The sequence below is a fragment of the Meriones unguiculatus genome, chromosome 9 (assembly GCF_030254825.1).
Source record: "Meriones unguiculatus strain TT.TT164.6M chromosome 9, Bangor_MerUng_6.1, whole genome shotgun sequence".
Taxonomy (NCBI): Eukaryota; Metazoa; Chordata; class Mammalia; order Rodentia; family Muridae; genus Meriones; species Meriones unguiculatus.
This window is the reverse complement of record NC_083357.1, coordinates 51157478-51177476: the sequence shown is the minus strand read 5'-3', so window position 1 is coordinate 51177476 and position 19999 is coordinate 51157478. Positions and strand designations below refer to the sequence as shown.

At 56.9% G+C, this 19999-nt stretch overlaps 1 protein-coding gene across 11 annotated transcripts; it reads left to right on the top strand.

The window, feature by feature from the left end:
- The first annotated feature begins 535 nt into the window (after positions 1-535).
- Positions 536-17908, top strand: Carmil3 (capping protein regulator and myosin 1 linker 3). Of its 11 annotated transcripts, none has more exons than XM_021650315.2 (40): positions 536-673; positions 2191-2285; positions 2576-2626; positions 2744-2803; positions 2886-3001; positions 3188-3285; positions 3528-3598; positions 3698-3771; positions 4009-4084; positions 4163-4251; positions 4778-4872; positions 5089-5175; positions 5379-5488; positions 5625-5702; positions 6199-6275; positions 6355-6459; positions 6550-6619; positions 7075-7156; positions 7253-7349; positions 7488-7542; positions 7620-7792; positions 7977-8045; positions 8223-8316; positions 8407-8505; positions 8822-8950; positions 9121-9234; positions 9701-9876; positions 10588-10675; positions 10811-10945; positions 11198-11261; positions 11585-11793; positions 12291-12391; positions 13169-13484; positions 13803-13931; positions 14749-14815; positions 14929-15018; positions 16712-16830; positions 16988-17165; positions 17320-17439; positions 17557-17908. In XM_021650315.2, the coding sequence occupies exons 1-40, from the start codon at positions 634-636 to the stop codon at positions 17583-17585; spliced, it is 4125 nt and encodes a 1374-aa protein (XP_021505990.1). In that variant the 5' UTR covers positions 536-633; the 3' UTR covers positions 17586-17908. The 11 variants fall into 11 exon arrangements, with proteins under 11 accessions (XP_021505990.1, XP_021505989.1, XP_060247162.1 ...); XM_021650314.2 differs by having other exon boundaries at positions 16982-17165; positions 17560-17908; XM_060391179.1 differs by having other exon boundaries at positions 16982-17165.
- The last annotated feature ends 2091 nt before the right edge of the window (positions 17909-19999 follow it).

Sequence of the window (19999 nt, the reverse complement as noted above, 5' to 3'; positions counted from 1 at the left end):
GGATCCCCGAGGCTAGACCGGAGAGCAGTGAAGAGCCAACTCCCTCCCGCACGTTCGGACGGGCCTTCTAGCAGCGTCGCCCCGGATTCCGAGTTCCCTCCAGGGTCGGCAAGGACGAGCCGGACAGACCGCTCCCGAGCGGGGAGGAGAGGGAGGGCGGGGCCGCACGAGGATGCCCCGGGGAGGGGTACCGAGGCGCGCACACAAAGAAACGGCGGATTCCGCGCCGGGCGGCCGAGGCGTGGGTGGCACGGCAAGCGGAGAGGCTGCACCCCGCCCCTGAGACGGCTCGGACGCCGGGCACCGCGCTCCGGGCTCCTCACGAGGCAGCCCGCGGGAGGGGTGGTCGCGAGCGCGCGCGGGGTCTCACGCGGCTCGGGAGCTCGGCGCGCATGCTCCGTTGGCCAACGCTCCGAGAGGGGCGGGAGCCCCGGCGCTCGGCAGCCGGGGGGAGGAGCGCTCGCGCAGCCGCCCCTGACGGGAGCGGGCTCCGCCGCTACTGCAGCGCTCAGCGCCGGGCCCTGCCGGAGCCGGGACTAGCATGTGCGGTGCCTCCCGGGAGGCGGCGGCGGCGGCGGCGGCTCCTCTGCAGCAGCGGCAGCAGCAGCAGCGGCGGCGGCGGCGGCGGCCGCCATGGCCAAGGCCAGCGTGGAGCTCACCCGCGAGCTGCAAGGTACGAGGTTGCCTTCGCCTCCGGACGCCCGGTCCGCGAGCATCCAGACCCAGTGCTTTTCTGCGGTTCACCCCAGCCCGGCACCTCCCGCCCCCTCACGCGTCCTCGCTCTCAGGCAGTCCCTTCCCCTGCGCCTGGGTCCCAGCTTTGCTTTCCGTGGAGCATCCTCCTCTGCCCCGCTCGCCTCACCCCGTCAGGACCTCTCTGTCCCGGAGCCGCCCGTCCCGCTCTTCGGCGACAGGTCCAGTTCCCTGGCGCTCCTGGGGGCTGACTCTGAGCGTTCCTGACCCAGCCCTCCGCAAGGCAGCCAGTCTTCCCTCCCGAGAGTCCCAGCTTTCCCCTAGCCTCGCCGGGCGGGGCCAGGCATTGGGAGCTGCCCCTGGTCCTGACTGCTGCTCATCTCAGCACCCTCCCTCCGCCCGGCCCCGCCCCGGAACTGACCCGGGAGAGGACCCCAGGAACCCGGCAGCGCCTAAGCCAGTGGGTCACAGGAGGGAGTCAGGGCAGAGGGACCCCCGGGCTGAAGCTAAAAGCGAAAGCAGGGTTTGTGCGGCTCATTTCCCACAGCCCCCGTCCCAGCCTTCCCCCTTCTTCTGACACACCACCCACATCTCAAGACCTCTCTGGATCAGTGATTCTCAGACGTAGCTCCTAACCCACCACCCCCCTCCCCGCGCGCGCATCACTGCCACAAGCCTGATCCTCAAAGGCAGGAGCACAGGCTAGCCCATGCAGAGAGCAGGACGCTCAAGGATACTCAGAGCCCCGTTGCTACTCTAGAGCTCTCTCGCGCCTACACACGCACTTAGAAGCACAATCATGAAATGTATGTACACACATCTACACCAACTACACCCCCACCGCATATATGCACACTCTATCCCTCATTCACACACACACACACACACACACACAGTGGGGTAACTAGATGGTTCTGTCAGAAGATGTGTACCGGCTCGTTGAAACATTAAATCTTTCTCTCACCCCACCCTCCACACAAGAATTGCCTGGCACTGTGCCCCTTTCATATGCAAGCCAACACTCATTCACACTTCTCTGTCCCCACTAATGCCATACTCCGGTTCCCTGGCATCATCAGCAGACAGGCCTACAGCCATAGTAAAGAGCAGGTTCTTACACCCCAGACCACCTAGGATACAGTCAAGAGACATCCCCACCCGCTACCCCCAACACCCCCTACACACACACACACACACACACACACTGACTCACTGTGTATGAGTTGATGGTCGCTGTAGTGCATGGGTGGGAAAAATTCTTCACACCTTCAGGAGTGTAAGACACATGCTCCCACAGACAGTGTCATTCAGCAACGGTGCCCTGACTCAGGGACACCAGCAGCCAGTTTTCTCCCCACTTTCCTCCAATAACAAAGTCACCAGAAAAGGAAGCTCTCTGCCCCATACCTCCAGTACCTATTCGCCTCTCTTTCTCTCCTTTCATCTCTCCCTCTCTGGAGAGGGGGGGGGTTCTGAGCTGGTCCTACCCGTCTGCAGACAGCATCCGGAGGTGCCTGAGCCAGGGGGCTGTGCTCCAGCAGCATCGTGTGAAACTGGAGACAAAACCCAAGAAGTTTGAGGACCGAGTGCTGGTGAGAGCGTTGGTCTTCGGGGAAGAGAGGGGACATTCAAGGGCGGCTGAGCCGAAGGGAGGTGGGCAAGACAAACAGTTGGGTTGGTGCTGAGGCGACAAAATCAGAGAGAGGGCAGAAGCAGCCTGGGTTGATGTACAGGAGCTGAAGGTAGAACCACAGTAACACGGGAGCCTGGGCGGGGGGGGGCGGGAGTGAGGTGTTTTGGGTGTTTTGGGGCTGATGAGATAAGAGAGGACAAGGGTACCATGGCCCAAGAGCTCAAGGAGCTAAGCTGTTCTACTCTGCAGGCTCTGACTTCTTGGCGCCTCCACCTTTTTCCCCTTAAAGTCCCAGCCAAGGTAAGTCGGGCTGAGGGGGGGAGGGGTTGCCTGGCATGCTCCCTTCAAGTCTAATGACAGCCCCTTACCAGGAGCTGAGCCTCCCACCCACCACCCACCCCACCCACTCCCCACCAGGTAGAAAGCTCGTTCAATGTCCTGGAGATCCGTGCCTTCAACACACTCAGTCAGAACCAGGTGAGCACCCGGGCTCCGGCCCCTGCTGGGCCAATGGGAAGAAGGAGTGGGCACCTGAGGCTTGCTGCTCCCTCCCCCTCAGATCCTGGTGGAGACTGAGCATGGCATGGTGAGCATGCGGCTGCCTTCGGCTGAGAGTGTGGACCAGGTGACCCGGCACGTGAGCTCTGCCCTCTCCAAGGTCTGCCCTGGCCCTGGGTGAGTGGCAGAAAAGGGGTCTCCCGCAGGATTAGACCACAGGCAGACTCCTCCTTCCCGTTGATGTGGGCTCCTGGGACAAGGGTGCTCTCTCCGCTCTTCCCTGGAGACGCGCACACACCCTAACACAGGAAGAACGGAGAGCCTCTCTCTGCCTCTCTCTGGGACGGCTTGTTCCTGTTGCAGGTGTCTGATCCGGCGTGGAAATGCAGACACCCCGGAGGGGCCCCGAGATACATCTCCCAACTCTGAAACATCCACATCTACCACTCACAGTGTGTGTGGTAAGCAGGGGCAGGCATGAGAGTGGGGTCGGGACTACCCTGCCCAGCCCCTCTCTACGTGGATTTTGCCTGAGGGGCTTTTGCGTGCCCTGGGGACTTCATGCTCCTGGATCTCAAGAGGTTTATGGCATGGAAGGAAGCTAGGACACTAGCACAAGCAATGACCTTGACCATACCTTGAAGCCCAAGACTGTTTCCCATCCCCCTCACAACACGGAGCCAGCCTGTCTCCTGCCCTACAGGTGGCTTCTCCGAGACCTATGCTGCCCTGTGTGACTACAATGGACTACACTGCCGAGAGGAGGTGCAATGGGTGCGTTGGGCAGGGACTTGGCAGGGAATGGGTGGGGTCCAGCAAGAGGGGACAGAGGAGGGGGCCGAAGCAGATGTGAGCCACTTCCGCCTTTCCAAGGATGTGGACACCATCTACCATGCTGAGGACAACCGAGAGTTCAATCTTTTGGATTTTAGCCACTTGGAGAGCCGGTAAGCAGATGGGCAGAAGCTTAACCCCCAAGTTCCCAGCCTCACCCTTGCTCTTCTCACCGTTCCACTTCCGGTCCTACCCACAGCCCCTGCTTTCCTTACCCGTGCAACTTCAACCATCTACCCCACTGCCATCCCCCCACCTAGCTTTCCCCAGCCCAGCCGTCCCGTTCTTAGTCTCTTCATCCTTCCCCTGGCTACCAGTTCATCCTTTCTTGTCCTATCCGATGTCCCCAGAGACTTGGCCCTAATGGTGGCAGCCCTGGCCTACAACCAGTGGTTCACCAAACTCTACTGCAAAGACTTGAGACTGGTAAGAACAAGGACTCGGGGAAGAGGGACGGAGTAGTGTTCTTCTTGGCTCTTGATTGCAGGACCCCTCTGTCCTCAGGGCTCAGAAGTACTAGAACAGGTGCTACATACCCTCAGCAAGTCGGGGAGCCTCGAAGAGCTGGTGCTGGACAATGCTGGGCTTAAGACGTGAGGCCAGGCTCCTCTGTGGGCAGTTGTTCCTTCTTTGTGTAGTCTGAGTCCTAGAACATCAGCACGTGGCACGAGGGCCCGGGCTGTCATCTAGCTCCTCACTTTACAGTGCAGGCTGGTTTTTAGGCAGGCACACGGCAAGCTGGAGGTCAAACCGGGGGCTCTGATCTCAGCCCCTGATGTCCCTGCAACTTACTTTTCCCCAGAACGTACTGAATGCCCTGCCAACTTCCAAGCAGGGTGGGCTGCTCCAGTCTTAAGAATCCAAAGCTGGGCTTTGCCTCAGCGTGGCTTCCTGGGGTGTGGAATGCCCCCAGGAAATGCAGGATGTAGCCCCACCTCCCACCTTCCTCAGATCCTGAGTGAAAAACCTCCTTGGTCAACTCCAAGTTGCGCCTCTGTCATGGGGACCTCTAACATTATAGCCACAGCCAGAAAGGCAGATAGGAGATGGGGGTGGGCAGCCAGGGGCTGGAGACTTGGGGCTCAGCTCAGGACAAATCCTTCCTCCCCTTCCCTGAAGGGACTTTGTCCAGAAGCTGGCCGGGGTGTTTGGGGAGAACGGGAGCTGTGTGCTGCATGCGCTCACTCTGTCCCACAACCCCATCGAGGACAAGGGTGAGCCCTAGCCCTGAATCCTATCCCCACTGCAATGCAGACCCTTATCCCAGCCCAGAGCCCAACCTAGGTCTGAACAGAGCCTGAGGATCGCCCCTCGCCCAAGCACCTCCGTCCTTGATCCCAGGCCTACACCCAACTCCAGCCCCTGCCTGATTACACCACCTCACCCACTAGCAGCCATTGACCAGGCCACATCCTCTCTCCACTCCCCAGGTTTCCTCAGCCTGAGCCAGCAGCTCCTCTGCTTCCCTACCGGCCTCACCAAACTGTGCCTGGCCAAGACTGCCATTTCCCCTCGAGGTACTCACGCCGGGACTCCTGGCCTCTGACCCTTCTTGAGGGCTGCCTGAGATATTAGGCCCTGCGGGTGTACCCACACACGCACAAACATCCCAGGGACTGGGAGAGGGACAAGAATCACGCGGGAGGTTGGGGGATCATTTGTGTTAAGAGGATGAGGTGGAGATGGGGGTCAACCCAGCTCAGTGCCTGGCTGTGCTCAGGGCTGCAGGCACTGGGCCAGACCTTCGGGGCCAACCCGGCCTTTGCCAGCTCCCTTCGATACCTGGACCTGAGTAAGAACCCTGGGCTGCTTGCCACAGATGAGGCCAATGTGAGTCCATGAAACGTAGCCTCAACCGCCTACGAAAGCATGCTTGGGACTCGGGCCAGGGAGCCACTATCCCACGGCTCCCAGGAGTAGGGAGAGGCTACCACACCTTTCCCTTCCTCTACCCTGTCTTCCTCAGGCCCTCTATAGTTTCCTGGCCCAACCCAACGCCTTGGTACACCTGGACCTTTCAGGGACTGACTGTGCCGTTGACTTGGTGAGGGGTTGGTGACGGAGGGAGCCAGACAGAAAGGTTTGAAAAAGCACTGGGAGGGGAGCGTCCACCTCACCCTCCTTCCCTGAGCACAGACATGGGCAAAGCTACAAGGATGACTTCAGGCCCATCCGTAGTGTACTGTGTGCACTTTACTCAGATCACAAGGTCATATTCAGATCATATTGGCTTTGCCTAAAAATAGGCCCCCCACACACACACTCCATTCCTGGCACAGGGCTCTGTCCACTAGCAGGAAAGAACATTTCCCCTAACTTAAGAAAATGCTCCTCGGAGCCAGCCTTGGCCCTATTTTACAAATACTGCCTCCGATTCGCTCCATTGTCCTGCCTCCCAAGGAAGAGCTAAGCGGGGCTTTAAGAAGCTGAGTGGGCATTCTCAGTGGAGCCTCAGAGAGAGAAATGCCAGGAATGCGACGGGGGTACAAAGGGGGCCCACCCTTCCCAGATCTTTTCAGACCCACTGTGTCACCCCACAGCTTCTGGGCGCTCTACTTCATGGCTGCTGCTCCCACCTCACCTACCTCAACCTGGCTCGAAACAGCTGCTCCCACAGGTGGGGGCAGTGGGGTGGGGTGGGATAAGGAATCCATGTCCATAGCAAGCCCCCCCACCGACTCCTGGGGTCTCCACAGGAAGGGCCGGGAGGCCCCACCAGCCTTCAAGCAGTTCTTCAGCAGCGCCTACACCCTGAGCCATGTCAACCTGTCAGCCACAAGGCTGCCCCTGGAGGCCCTCAGGTTGGGTGGGTGAAGAGTTGGAGGATGCCCGGGGGAGCCGTGGAGGTGTGAGGAGGGGTAAAGGCGGGCCTCCTGGCTTTCCTATTACAGGGCGCTTCTTCAGGGCCTCTCCTTCAACAGCCACCTCAGCGATCTGCACCTGGACCTTAGCAGCTGTGAGGTGAGCCCCATTTCCTGCTCCCATCTCCCAGCGGCCATACCAGTGCCCCACGGTCCAGACTTAGCTCCATGCTGCCACCCCACTACACACACACACACACACACACACACACACATGCACGCACACCAGTGGGGAGCAGAGAGAGAAAAGCTCTCTAGCCTGTTGGCCATCCAAGTTCAGACTCTAGTGTCTAAAGCTTTGGGTGACAGATACCAGGCTTGCCCAGAAGAGGGCAGGAACAAGCTGTCTTCAAAGCATCAGCTTTGGGGAGAGAGGGGAAACCCTGGGGTAGGGAGGTTTACACCCAAGACCCGGTGTGACTTTAAGTCCTTGAGTGACTGGCGTGCTATCTCAGCATTAAACGTACTCATCGCCTACCTCCTCCATCCTCCCGTTCTACCTCCTCCACCCACCCGTTGCGGCCTCTCACCCTGTCCCTGTCCCTGTCCCTGCAGCTCCGCTCTGCAGGAGCCCAGGCCTTGCAGGAGCAGCTGGGGGCTGTCACCTGCGTGGGCAGCCTAGACCTGTCTGACAACGGTGAGTAGGACCACAGCTTGAGTGTAGGGGTGAAGCCCTGTGGAGACTTCCGCTGGCCTGGGCTTCAAGGCCAGGACTCCCTCATCTACTCAACAGGGTTTGACTCGGACCTCCTGACGCTGGTGCCTGCACTTGGCAAGAACAAGTCCCTCAAGCACCTGTTCCTGGGGAAGAACTTCAATGTCAAGGCCAAGTGAGCCCCTCCCTGTGCCCGCAGGCCCCGCTCCTGTCCTCCATGACTCCTCCTATATTACCTCCAGCCACCTTCTCCCCCATAGTAGCCTGCCCCTGTCCCCTTCCCTCCTATTCTGATTCCTCCCCCTCCTCACAGGACTCTGGAAGAGATCCTTCATAAGCTGGTGCAGCTGATCCAGGAGGAGGACTGTGTGAGTGACGGGGCCGAGGAGGGACCTTCGGGTGGGTGGTGGCAGAGACGGACCCCAACCTCCACACGCCCGCTCAGTCCCTGCAGTCGCTGTCCGTGGCAGACTCCAGGCTGAAGCTTCGAACCAGCATCCTCATCAACGCCTTAGGCAGCAACACCTGCCTGGCCAAGGTGGATCTGAGCGGCAATGGCATGGAGGACATCGGGGCCAAGATGCTGTCGAAGGCACTGCAGATAAACTCTTCCCTCAGGTGAGGCGCTCGCCTCCACCTTCAACCCGCTAGCATGCACACACCTGTTCCCTTTGGGCCTCTCTGCCTTCCCCTTCAGGACCTGAGTCAACCTCATTATGGGGGGCAGGGGGACAAAGAGGTTAGACCTCTGGTCCTACTGAGGAGCCAGAGAGCGGCGGTAACTGGTGTCGCCCTCCCCCAGAACCATCCTGTGGGATCGGAACAATACGTCGGCCCTGGGCTTTCTGGACATCGCAAGGGCCCTGGAGAGGTGAGTAGACCAGAGCTCTGGCCGGATGCAGGCTCCCTGTGCCAGGACCAGGATTAAACTACCCTCGGGACTTCCCAGTTCCCTGACCAATGGAATAGGGAAATAGGGAGCAAGAAGAGGCCTGGGGGCAGGGCTCCCCCTTACCTCCCCCCACCTAACACTAGTACTGTTTCGCAGCAACCACACCCTACGCTTCATGTCCTTCCCTGTGAGCGACATCTCTCAAGCCTACCGCAGCGCCCCTGAGCGCACAGAGGACGTGTGGCAGAAGGTGAGGTGTCGCGCTTTAAGCGGGGTGGAGACAGCGCAGGGACAGGGAGGCAGCCCACGCCCTCAGCCCTGACCCTTCCATCACCTCTAGATCCAGTGGTGCCTGGTGAGGAACAACCACTCCCAGACATGCCCTCAGGAGCAAGCCTTCAGGCTGCAGCAGGGCCTGGTGACCAGCAGCGCCGAGCAAGTAAACATTTCCCTCCCAGGAACAGGGGGCATGCAGGGTACATATGTGACGTGGGAAGCACACGGACGGGCATCGTGTGGTGCCCCAAACTGGACGGTGCTAAAAGATATGCTGATATTGGGCCCCAAATATATGCAGGCAAATGGCAGCCAAGGGGTCCAGAGGACCCCGGGGGCTTAACTAGGTATTCAGGGAGGGCATTCCAAGGAGAGAAACCAGGCCATGAAGGGATAGCACGGCCACCTCTGTAAGTGCTGGCAGCATGGCCCGAAGGATCTGACCTGGGACCCCTGACACTCTCACCGCTGTGCTCCAGATGCTGCAGCGGCTGTGTGGACGAGTGCAGGAGGAGGTGCGGGCCCTGCGGCTGTGTCCCCTGGAGCCTGTACAGGACGAGCTGCTCTACGCCAGGGACCTCATCAAGGACGCCAAGAACTCCCGAGCGGTGAGCCCTCCTCCACAGCCCACGCCTCCCGACAGTCTGCAAAGCCAAGGACTCCCCGCCCCACATTCCGGAGCAGGGGTCTCTAAGCGCTTCTCCATTCACCTGGCCCCTCGCCTGGGGACCCGGTGGGGCCTGCTTCTGAGCTCTGAAGAGAACCCCTTCTTTCCCAGCTCTTTCCCAGCCTCTATGAGCTGGGCCACGTGCTGGCCAATGACGGGCCTGTGCGGCAGAGACTGGAGTCAGTAGCCAGTGAGGTGTCCAAAGCTGTGGACAAGGAGCTTCAGGCAAGTTCTGGGAGAGGAAGGAGGCCATTGGTGGGAGCCTGGCGTTGACTAAGGCAGAAGTCAGAGTGAGAAGGCCAGAGGAGGAAATAGAGCTGAGACTCACCCATACTCCCCTCTGCCTGCAACACCCATGGCCTCAGAATTATTTCTTTGCGCTAGCTGAAGCCTGGGATCCCGACCTGCAACCCCTTCCTTCCCCAGATTCTGATCCTTGGGCTGACTCTCCCCTGTCAGTATGGTAGAGTGGAAGGTCACTGACCAAGGCAGAGAACCCTGAGTGTCCAAGGTTCTGGCACTAATGGCTGTGTGACCTTTTTAGGTTCCTCCACCACACCACTACACATACACACACACACACACACACACACACACACACACACACACGGTAGATGAGCTAAAGACTTGACTGTGGTGCTAGCCCTGATCTCTCCCCGCTTGGGACTCTGGCCTCCTCCTTCCTCCTCAGGTGATTCTCGAGTCCATGGTCAGCCTAACGCAGGAATTATGCCCTGTGGCCATGCGGGTGGCAGAGGGGCACAACAAGATGCTGAGCAACGTGGCGGAGCGTGTCACCGTGCCCCGGAACTTCATCCGAGGAGCGCTGCTGGAGCAGGCGGGACAGGACATCCAGAACAAGCTGGAGTGAGAGGCAGAGGACGGGGGGGGGGGGGGGGGATGAGGCTGGACCTGGCCCAGCGCACTTAGGGAGTTTGGAGCTGTCAGCGATGAATAATGGATGGATAACCTTCCATTATAAGGGATAAATCTTTAACTATTGCGGCCATGCTATTTAGGGTCTGACTGGTCTTTGCCCTAGAAACCCGGGCGCTGAGGTGAGGCACAAGGGTTCAGGGTGGGCCAAAGATAGGTGTACATTCCCATACACTGCACATATACCAGGAGTTACCTTCTGAAGGCAAAATGCCGCCTCATCAGAAACAGTGCAAAGGAAAGTGTAAATCAGGAGCACGCATGTGTTCCCTTCTTCCTAGTCTTCATGAGGCCCCTTCATTTCATTTGGGTGTAGGCATCACCTCTCACTAAAGCTAGGGGGAGTCAGTGTAACAGCCAGCTCAAGGCTCGCTCAGCACCCAGTTTACCCAGATCCGTGCCACTGGTGCTCCTGGCCCAGAGCTGCCTTGTTCCTTCTCCTCCTTCAGTTCCTCTTTGCCCACATACACCTAAGCTGAAATGATTGCTGTCTGGGCCCTGCACATGCGTGTGTAGAGAGATGGTGTACTGGACCCAAGGGGCTGCCAACAAGAACTCCATTCCGAGGCATCTGGGGATGGGCGGGGTAGAGGCCCAGGGGTCAGGCATTAAGCAGCTGAACAGCCCCACCTGTACCCACAGTGAGGTGAAGCTCTCCGTCGTCACCTACTTGACCAACTCCATAGTGGATGAGATCCTACAGGAGCTGTACCACTCCCACAAGAGCCTGGTAAACATCCCGAACCCACAAGGATTCAGGCCTTCCCTCTGTCCTGAGCCATGCTGTCTCTCCAGGCCCCTTTCCTCCAGGGTCAGGGAAGTGAGCGTGTTCCTCAGGGTCCCGTTGATGCCTGTCCTTCCTCAGGCCCGGCACCTGACCCAGCTAAGGACGCTGTCAGATCCACCAGGAGGGGCAAGCCAGGGGCAGGATCCATCTTCCCGAGGCAGAGGCAGGAACCATGACCATGAAGAAACAGATGATGAACTTGGGACCAACATTGTGAGCCCCAGTCTTTCCATCCCCTCTTTCACCTGAGTCCTGTCCCTCAACCTGCACGACTGTCACCCCTCACTTCTCAGACTGTATCTCACTGCGCCCAGCCTCTCCTCCACCCCGGTCCAGACCACACTCTTCCCTCATTCCAGGTCCTCAAGCCACCTGAGGCGGGGTAGACTCTAAAGGAAAGGCTCTGAGGGGAGCGGTGAGAGTCCAGATGAGGGCTTGGCCCACTTTTTGTCTCCATTTCTGCAGGACACTATGGCCATCAAAAAGCAGAAACGCTGCCGAAAGATCCGGCCAGTGTCTGCCTTCATCAGTGAGTCTCAGTGGAAAGCAGTGGTTCTCAACCTGTGGGCCATGGCCCTTTCATGGGGGTCCCTTAAGACCATTGGAAACACAGATATTTACATTATGATTTGTAAAAATAGCAAAATTACAGTTATGAGGTAGCAATGAAAATAATTTTATGGCTGGGGGCGATCATAACATGAGGAACTGTATTAATGAGTCACAGCATTAGGAAGGCTGAGAATCACTGGTCTGATGTCCTCCACATCCTACCCTTTGCCAGGCTCCCCTCCCCTTTCTTTTCTCTGCCTCTCCATTCTGACTCTCTTTGTAACGCTACTGCCTCCACAGGTGGAAGCCCCCAGGACATGGAAAGCCAACTGGGGAGCCTGGGGATCCCCCCTGGCTGGTTCTCAGGACTTGGGGGCAACCAGCCCACAGCAAGCGGCTCCTGGGAAGGCCTATCTGAGCTACCCACTCATGGCTATAAACTAAGGCATCAAACACAAGGGAGGCCTCGGCCTCCCAGGACCACCCCACCAGGACCTGGTCGGCCCTGTGTAAGTCCCAAAGGCCTCACAAAAGAATCGGCTTTCCTCGGCAATGCCGGAGCCAGGGCTCCAAGCTTTAGGACCCAGACTGACAAGAGTCAAAACATACTTGATAAGCAATCTGTCTTTGGTGTGTGTGATGGCGTAAACCAATAGTCCCCGTTACTCAGGAGACTGAGGCAGGAGCTGTCACTTGAGCTCCCAGATTCACAGCCAGCCTGGACGGCACAGTAAGACATCCCTCCCATCTGAAAAAGAAAAGGTGGGAAAGGTAGGAAAAGGAGGGAAAGAAGGGAGAAAAGAGGGAAGAGAGAGAAATCTCCCTTGCCAGATGACGTCCCTTACCAGGGACGGTGATAGATGAAGCTGAGAGCCTGTACGCTTAGGAAATGTCCTGTCAAATTGGAGTCTAAACGTTCACGGGGCCAAGTCCAAAGGGGAAGGCCCTGGAAATCTCTGAGAGGACAAGAGGTGGGACTTCCTGCACCTGATTTTCCTCTCAGCAGGTACCAGTAGCTGGGCCTCGGCAGGAGAATGGGATGGCCACCCGCCTAGACGAGGGGCTAGAGGACTTCTTCAGCAGAAGGGTCATGGATGAAAGTTCCAGGTACGACACCCGCTCCCCCCAGCAGGCCACAGGCTCCACAAGGGCTCCTTTGTCCTCCAGTTCCCAGGGGAGTCGCCCCAACCACAGTGGCTCCCTTGACCCAGTGAGTCTCAACCTTCCTAACGCTGAGACCCTTGAAAGCAGTTCCTCACGTCGTGGTGACCCCCAGCCATAAAACCATTTTCTTGCTATTTCATAACTATAAGTTTGTCACTGTTATGAATCGTAAAGTAAATATTTGATGTGCGGGTTATCTGATAGGCGAAGCCTGTGGAAAGATCGTTCCTCTTGAAATGGGGTTGCGACCCACAGGTTGAGAACCACTGCCCTAGCCATTCTCTCCGGGAAATTTCCCCACATTCCCACCCTGACCCACCCATCTTCCAGCTCCCTAGCCTGTGAATAGATGGAGCCAGCATTTCCTGCTGGCTGGAGTCTGGGGTTAGGGACAGGTCAGCCGTGACAGCCCTGGATGGAGTGCCCTTTTGCAGCAGGAGACCCTGCTCTGTCACTGTCATGCAGATCCCCCAGGGACCATAGAGAAGCCATGTCATTTGGAGAAGCTAAAAGAGAGAATTAGGGGAGGAGATCTAGAAAAACAGAGTCAGTTTGGGTTCAAGAGGCCACTGACAGTTTACAACAGAGAGAGTATGGGAGGCATTCCCTGCTAGAGCGCCAAGCTACAGGGAGGCCAGGCCAGGGAGGAGAGCGGGAGACTTGGTACGCGCTGAAGGCTCCAGCACCAGCTTTGTCACTAACCCACCGCACTCTGCCCAGCTACCCCCGGACTCTGAGAACCATGCGGCCAGGCCTCTCAGAGACCCCACTGCCTCCACTCCAGAAGAAGAGGCGGAGAGGACTGTTCCACTTCCGCCGGCCCCGGAGCTTCAAGGGGGACAGGGGACCGGGGTCCCCCACTGCTGGACTCCTCCTCCCTCCACCCCCACCTCCACCCCCAACTCAGGAGAGCCCTCCCAGCCCAGACCCCCCAAGCCTTGGCAATAACTCATCTCCTTGCTGGAGCCCAGAGGAGGAGAGCAGCCTCCTTCCTGGACTTGGAGGGGCCCGGGGGTCTTCCTTCTGCAGGAAGATGGTAAGTGAGGCCGAGGTGCTGCAGTCCCCATTTCTCCTGGCCCACACACTGACCACTCCCTGACCCTAACCCAGCCTTCATGGGAGAATGATAGACTCGGAGCTCTGCAGAACAATCCTCATTCAGATTCCTTTCTTCTTGAGAGTGATCCAGAATACGCTGTGTGCTGTGTCCGGCTGAAGATGTTGGAAGGATTCCCCCTGGAGTCTGGGCAGGGCTTCCCCCAGAGCTAGGGTCTCCCTGAGGCAGCAGACCTCCCCGCAACAACCCTGCTACCTAGAAAGTCTCTGGTGCCTTTAACAAGAGACTTTGTTCTAGGGCACAGAGAGGCTGGAGGCAGGGGAGGGAGCCCCAGCCGCTGGCACGGCACAGCAACCAAGGGCACACGGTGCTGCCCTTCCTGGCTTGGGAAGAACCAAAGGTTGGAGCTTTGATGGAAAGCGAGAGGTGAGGGGGGGCCTGGGGTGACAAATGTGGGGGCCTGGGGGTTCCTTCCAACACCCCATTTCCCTTATCCTTCACGATCAATGGACAAGGCAGGTGTCTATCCACATTGGTAACATGGGATCCAGGGCTGGTTCCCTTCTGTATTAGAGCAGAGGTTCTCAGCGTGCAGGTCAGCGGACCCTTTCACAGTGTTCACCTAAGACCATTGGGGAAAACACGGATATTTACATTATGATTTGTAACAGTAGCGAAATTGCAGCTATGAAGTAGCAACAAAAATAATTTTATGGTGGGGCGGGGGCTCCCCACACCATGAGGAACTATTAAAGGGCCACAGCATTAGGAAGGTTGAGGACCTCTGTATTAGAGCTTGTAATAAGGGTCAAAAGGGGGTCATAAAAACACTTGCTTTTAGTGCTCTGTTTTCCAGACTTTCGTAGCTGTGTCAACAGCCTTCATGATGGATTTTTACCTCATGCCTGGGCACCTAGTTAAAATTTCCATCATACGTTTATTTAAACCAGTTAACCTGTTCAAATTTAATCTGGACCTAATCATCATCACCTGTGAAATCACAGGCATTTTGTAAGACTCCTTTTCTGCTACAACATATAACTATTAAGATAGCGGTGTGTCCATTGGTGCGAAACTTACGCCCCCAGGGCGATGTGCGTGTTCCTCTTTGGAAACAAAGTCTAACTAAGTATCTAGGAACTAGTAACCGTGACTGACAGGAGGCTCTGAGGCAGAAACTCTTGGTCAGCTGCAGTCCCCATGTAGAGAAGACCTTTCTCACCTGACTCAGCTGTCCTTTTAGGGCACAGGCCCAGACCAGGAGGACAGTACCCAGGCCTGGCAGAAACGACGATCTTCGGATGATGCAGGTGAGGCTGGCCACACTCACTCCTTCAGCCCCTGTCTCCTAAATAGCTCCTAATTTCCCCATCCCTTTTCCCCTTCTTCTTTCCATCTCCTCCCCTGCACACCCCAACTCCAGGGCCTGGAGCCTGGAAGCCACCCCCACCCCCACAAAGCTCCAAGCCAACCTTCAGCGCTATGCGCCGAGCAGAGGCCACATGGCACATAGGTATGTAAAGCCCTTTTCCTGGCTAAAAGCAACGAAAGCTCAAAGAGATGAAAGCCATGACTCCTTGCAATGGGGAATGTTCAACCAAGGAGAGGTAGTGAGGAATCAACAGTGTGAACAAGTCTCAAGATACCCACAAAGATACATCCAAAACAGACAAACAACCCGATCCAAATCCAGGCTCTGCCCAGCACAAGCAGCTTCCCCAGCGCTAAGCAGACACCAGAAATGCTCCGCAGATGGTCTGAAGAATTCTCTAAGACAGGTGATGCCGCTGGTCACTGCTGTTACAGAGGTGCCCTCTATAAATGAGGCACCATTCCATACCTTAGCTGAGAAAGGGAGCGTGCCAGCTGCCAGCAAATGTGGGCTGTGTCATCAAACACTGCCACCCTGCGGACCACCCTGTCCTCACAGCTCTCAGACAAGCACCCCCAAAGAAGCAGCATTGGCTCTGCCCTGGAGGTCAGAGTTCTGAGCCTTAGTCCCACTCAGCCACCTGTGACCTCAAGCAGGTCACTTACTTTCCACCTTGATGATTGGTTTGAAAGAGAGAGGCACTTACCTGAGGTGTCCCGTTTCCCTCCTTCTGGGTTCAGAGCACCGCCAACCTAAGAAGCCACTAAAGAAAAGCTAGACAGCCCAGAGTCAATTCAAGTTCCCTAAGGCCTGGGATATGCAACTGGCCCTATCAACACAGACCAAATCTTCCCAGAGGCTCAGAAACCTCTCCCACTCCTATTCCTAGGCTAGGGCATAGGACCAGAAGAAGGAAAGAGATGAGGAGGCGAGCTGGACGAGGTGGTGCACTCCTGTAAGCCTGTGATCCCAGCACTCAGGGAGGCAGAGGCAGGTGGATCTCTGTGAGTTCAAGGCCAGCCTTGTTCACAAATCGAGTCCAGGACAGCCAAGGCTACACAGAGAAACCCTGTCAGAGAGAGAGAGAGAGAAAGAAAGAGAGAGCTGGCAGGTCTGGTCTGGGCAGTACCTACTCCCCATTGTCCCATCCTGTTCCTCTCTGTCCTTTCCCCTAGATCTCCTGTAATGCTAGTGTAAGGTTTGGCGTGCCCACACAAGGCTACTAGTATTGGGGGCACTCTACTCCGCCCTCTAAGGCCAACCCAGTGTTGGGGGCAGCTTTACTGATTTTCTGTCCCTGGCACAAAACAGATGAAGCACTCAAAACAGGTCTTCATCCCTCTTTTATTGACCCACAGTAGCCAGGCAGTGCACTGAGAGACAGACACAGCGCCTGACAGGAACTCCACTTTGTTCTCATGTGGCTTAAAGTCACAGGCAAGCACGATATGGCATCTCCCCTTAAGGCTCCCAACTGTCTAAATCAGACTTGCAGGCAGTGCTGAAAAGTTCCAGGCTGCAGCCTTGGCAGGGCCCTGGGGCACTGCGGTCCTGACTAGACAGCTGTGCCTGTGGAGCCAGGAGGTCTTTTATCCTGACTCTCAGAAGGAAAAGGACTGAGCCCTGCCAGTCCCAGATGATGGCCTCAGGGCAAGCCTGGGAACCAGTGGCTAGGACATGTCAGAATGGAAGAAGATGTGGAAAGCAGAGGTGCCGGAGCAAATGAGTTCTGATGGGGGCAAAGTCTTGGCCTTGCTGGGCATCATGGGAAAAGTAACATGAGGGCTCTGAACAAATGCCATTTCTGTAGCTTCTCCTGTCTGCTATCTCCCAGCTGAGGAGAGTGCCCCCAACCACAGCTGCCAAAGCCCTAGCCCAGCTTCCCAGGATGGAGAAGAGGAAAAGGAGGGAGCCTTATTCCCAGAGAGGATGGTGCCACCTAGGAATGCCAAGGTGAAGGCCAGAAGATGGATGGGGAGGGTGTTTTGAAGGGGTAAAGATACTAAAAGACCTAGGAATGCTGGGTGAAGGTCAATGGTGGACGGAGAGGATCCTTTGGAGGAGTCACAGACTAACTGACCCAATATCTTCCTCACTCTGCCAGCTACAGGACCCCCCCATGGGTCCACGCCCCCCTAAGCCAGTGGCTGTGCCCAGGGGCCGCAGGGCCCCCCAGGTGCCGGGAGGCAGGGAAGAGGCTGAGAGTGGCAGCAGCGCTGCCCCAGTCATCAACAAGCCGAGGCTGAGACTGGGCTCCCAGCAAGACCAAGAGGAGCCGGAAGTACAAGGTCTACCCTGAGCCCGGACGTGGGAGGACCCTGGGGCTTTGGTCCCCACAACAGAGCCCCTTCCGGGCCTCAGAACAGGGATAAGCAACAAGCCTGGGGGAACACCCAGCTTGTAAGACCCCTTGTGTGCCAAGCTTGCCATGCCTCGTTTCAGGACCCTCTGATCTGGGCCGCCGAACAGCCCCCCTGAAACCCAAGAGAACGAGGCGAGCACAGTCCTGTGACAAACTGGAACCGGAGAGAAGACGACCGCCTGACCCCACAGGGGCCTGTGGTGAGGCAACAGGTCCCCTTCCCACTGATCGGTCAAACGTGGCATCCCTTCAAGGCCCGACACTGGGTGGCTGGCTCTCTTTGCCCAGGAAACAGGGTTCCCTGGATTTGTCCCCAGCAGGAACCAGTGAACCGGGAACAGACTGACAGCTACTGAACACCCTCCCCAGCCTTCCTCGACACGTGCCTCATAAGGACTCAGGCCCCACCCACCCCTGCTCTCCCATCCCTGCCAGCCCTTGTCCTCCAGGGCAGCACCGCTAAGTAGGCATAGGGGAGCAGGAGTGGGGACTGGGAGGGAGGGAGCGGCCTGAGGCACAGAGGCCCCACACCTGCCTCGAGCTGCCTCTACAGAGAGCTTTGGGCAGAAGCTGTCTCTTCCCCTGGAGGGAGGGTAGATCTCTGCCTCTCTATGGCCAGGGGCTCTCTCCCCACTTGTATAGAATAATAAAACAAAAACAAAAACAAAATCACTGTCTGCCTCTAGTCTCTGCCATCCACCCTATGCATCGCTCCCACCTCACCCTTATCTCGTGAGCCCCCAGGGTTTGGCCACTGTCGGAGAACCTAAAGAACAGCTCACAGGTATGAGTCTGGGGCTCCAGGGGGAGATGCTGGAATGGCAGAGGTACTGACAAAAAATGGCAAGTGGTGGGTTCTGTGCAGGGTCTGGGCTGTGAAAGAGACTACCGAGGCAGGGAGAACACAGCGGTTTCCTAGCTCTGGGGATCGTGTTAGAATCAGAAGACCCCAGTCAGTGTAGCAGGGAAGCTTGTGTGCATGTGTGTGCCTGTGCTCACACGTACGCTCACTAACATACTGAACACTGTGCCAGCCGATGGGTGCCCTTTTAGCATTTTATTCTGTGTACCTGTATATGAGCAGATGTGTCACAGCATGCTGGTGGCAGTCAGAAGATACTTGGGAGAGTCAGGCCTCCCCTACCATGTGGGTCCCCAGGATCAGACTCATGTCCCCAAATTTAGTGGCAGCAGCCCTTTCCTGCTGAGCCATCTCCACAGCCTTCCTTTAGATACTCTTTTTCTTTACTTACATGTCTGAATGTTTTCCCTACATGTATGCACCATGCCTGTTAGCTGTGGAGGCTAAATGAGGGCATCAGACCTCCTGGAACTGGGGTTACGGGTGGCTGTGAGCCACCCTGTCGGTGCTGGAAATCCAGGTTCCCTGAAAGCAACAAGGGCTCTGAAGCACTGAGCCTTCTCCGGCCTCCTGCGGACGTGACTCTTTCAAAGCCTCTATCCTTATTTTATGTGTATGGGCTTTGTGCTTGTTTGTATGTCTGTGCACCACATGCGTGCAGTGCCCATGGAGGCAAAAAGAGGGCATTAGATTCCCCAGAACCGGGGTTACACGCGGTTGTGAGCCGCCCTGTGGGTGCTGGGAATGGAACCCAGGTCCTTGGGAAGAGCAAGCAGTGCCCTTAACTGCTGATCCACCTCTCCAGCTCCACCCGTGAAAACCCTTAATAATCGAAAAATCTCAACATAGAGTAGCTCATAGTTAACAGGTCTCTACAACACGAAAAAAATACAGTGCTTATGCTAACCATTTCTGGTACATCCTAACAAATATGATCTTAAATCAGGAACTCCCCCAGGCCCCTCTCTCTCACGTCCTCCCTGAGGCTCTCCCCTCTCATCCAGATCAAGCCTCCGTTTTGCCCCGTGCATAATTCCTTGTGTCAGACTTAACTGCACTTTGTACTATCTGAGCATGTCTGTGTGGGTCTCCATCTGCCTCCTCAGGAACAGGAGTCTCAGTCTCCTGACCAGCCCCAGTGCCTGGCCCAATCTCTGGCACTCAGGACATAGTTAAAAAATTGCTTCTGCCTTAATAAATAAGCAGCTTCCGGGGCGGGGATCGAAAGCATTGCTGTGACTGAGCTCCAGTACTCCCCAGGCCACCACTCTCAAACGTCTCCCCTCGTGGCTTGTAGCAGTGCAGAAGCTTCTCGCTTCCCCTGATCTCACTGAGAATGTGTAACTCCTGTTTCCTTAAGCTTTGTGCCCGGCCAGCCCCTCTCACTCGTTTGTGACCATAAGGGTTGGATCTGGGGGGAGGGGGGTTTGGAGGGGTGGACCACCGGGCCCATCCATTGTGGTGATATACAGTCAGTTCATGGGAATCAGCCTTCCAGCAAATGGGCTAAGTGTGCAGGCCTTCCTCCAGCGCTGTGTGACTAGAATGAGAGCCTGTGGAGTGCTCACGGTCCGCACTTCCCTACAGAAGGGCAACTCGGGAACTGGACGTCATTCCCGTGAGGCTCAGTGTGGCGCGTGATGGCTTTTAAGGAGAGTGTGGATATTAACATTCTCTTGTGTGGCAGGTTAGGGAGAGTAGGTGTCTGTGTGTATGTCACAGTACAGCCTAGTGTTCTTTTATATGGAGCTACAAATATCCTTAACCAGTGCAATACTCTGGAAAGTGCTGTGAGAGTGTGTTTCCCACTGCGCATCGGTGGGGCTATAACTGTCATGGTGTCACTGTGAGTTTATGTACTGGCGCCTGCGCGTGTCAAGATATGTGTGAGTCTGTGA

Coding starts and splice junctions, on each gene's coding strand:
- Carmil3 (XM_021650312.2), top strand. CDS start 634: ATGGCCAAGGCCAGCGTGGAGCTCACCCGCGAGCTGCAAG. Junction 4,085..4,162: donor ACTGCAAAGACTTGAGACTG/GTAAGAACAAGG, acceptor CTCTGTCCTCAG/GGCTCAGAAGTACTAGAACA. Junction 8,046..8,222: donor ATCGCAAGGGCCCTGGAGAG/GTGAGTAGACCA, acceptor ACTGTTTCGCAG/CAACCACACCCTACGCTTCA.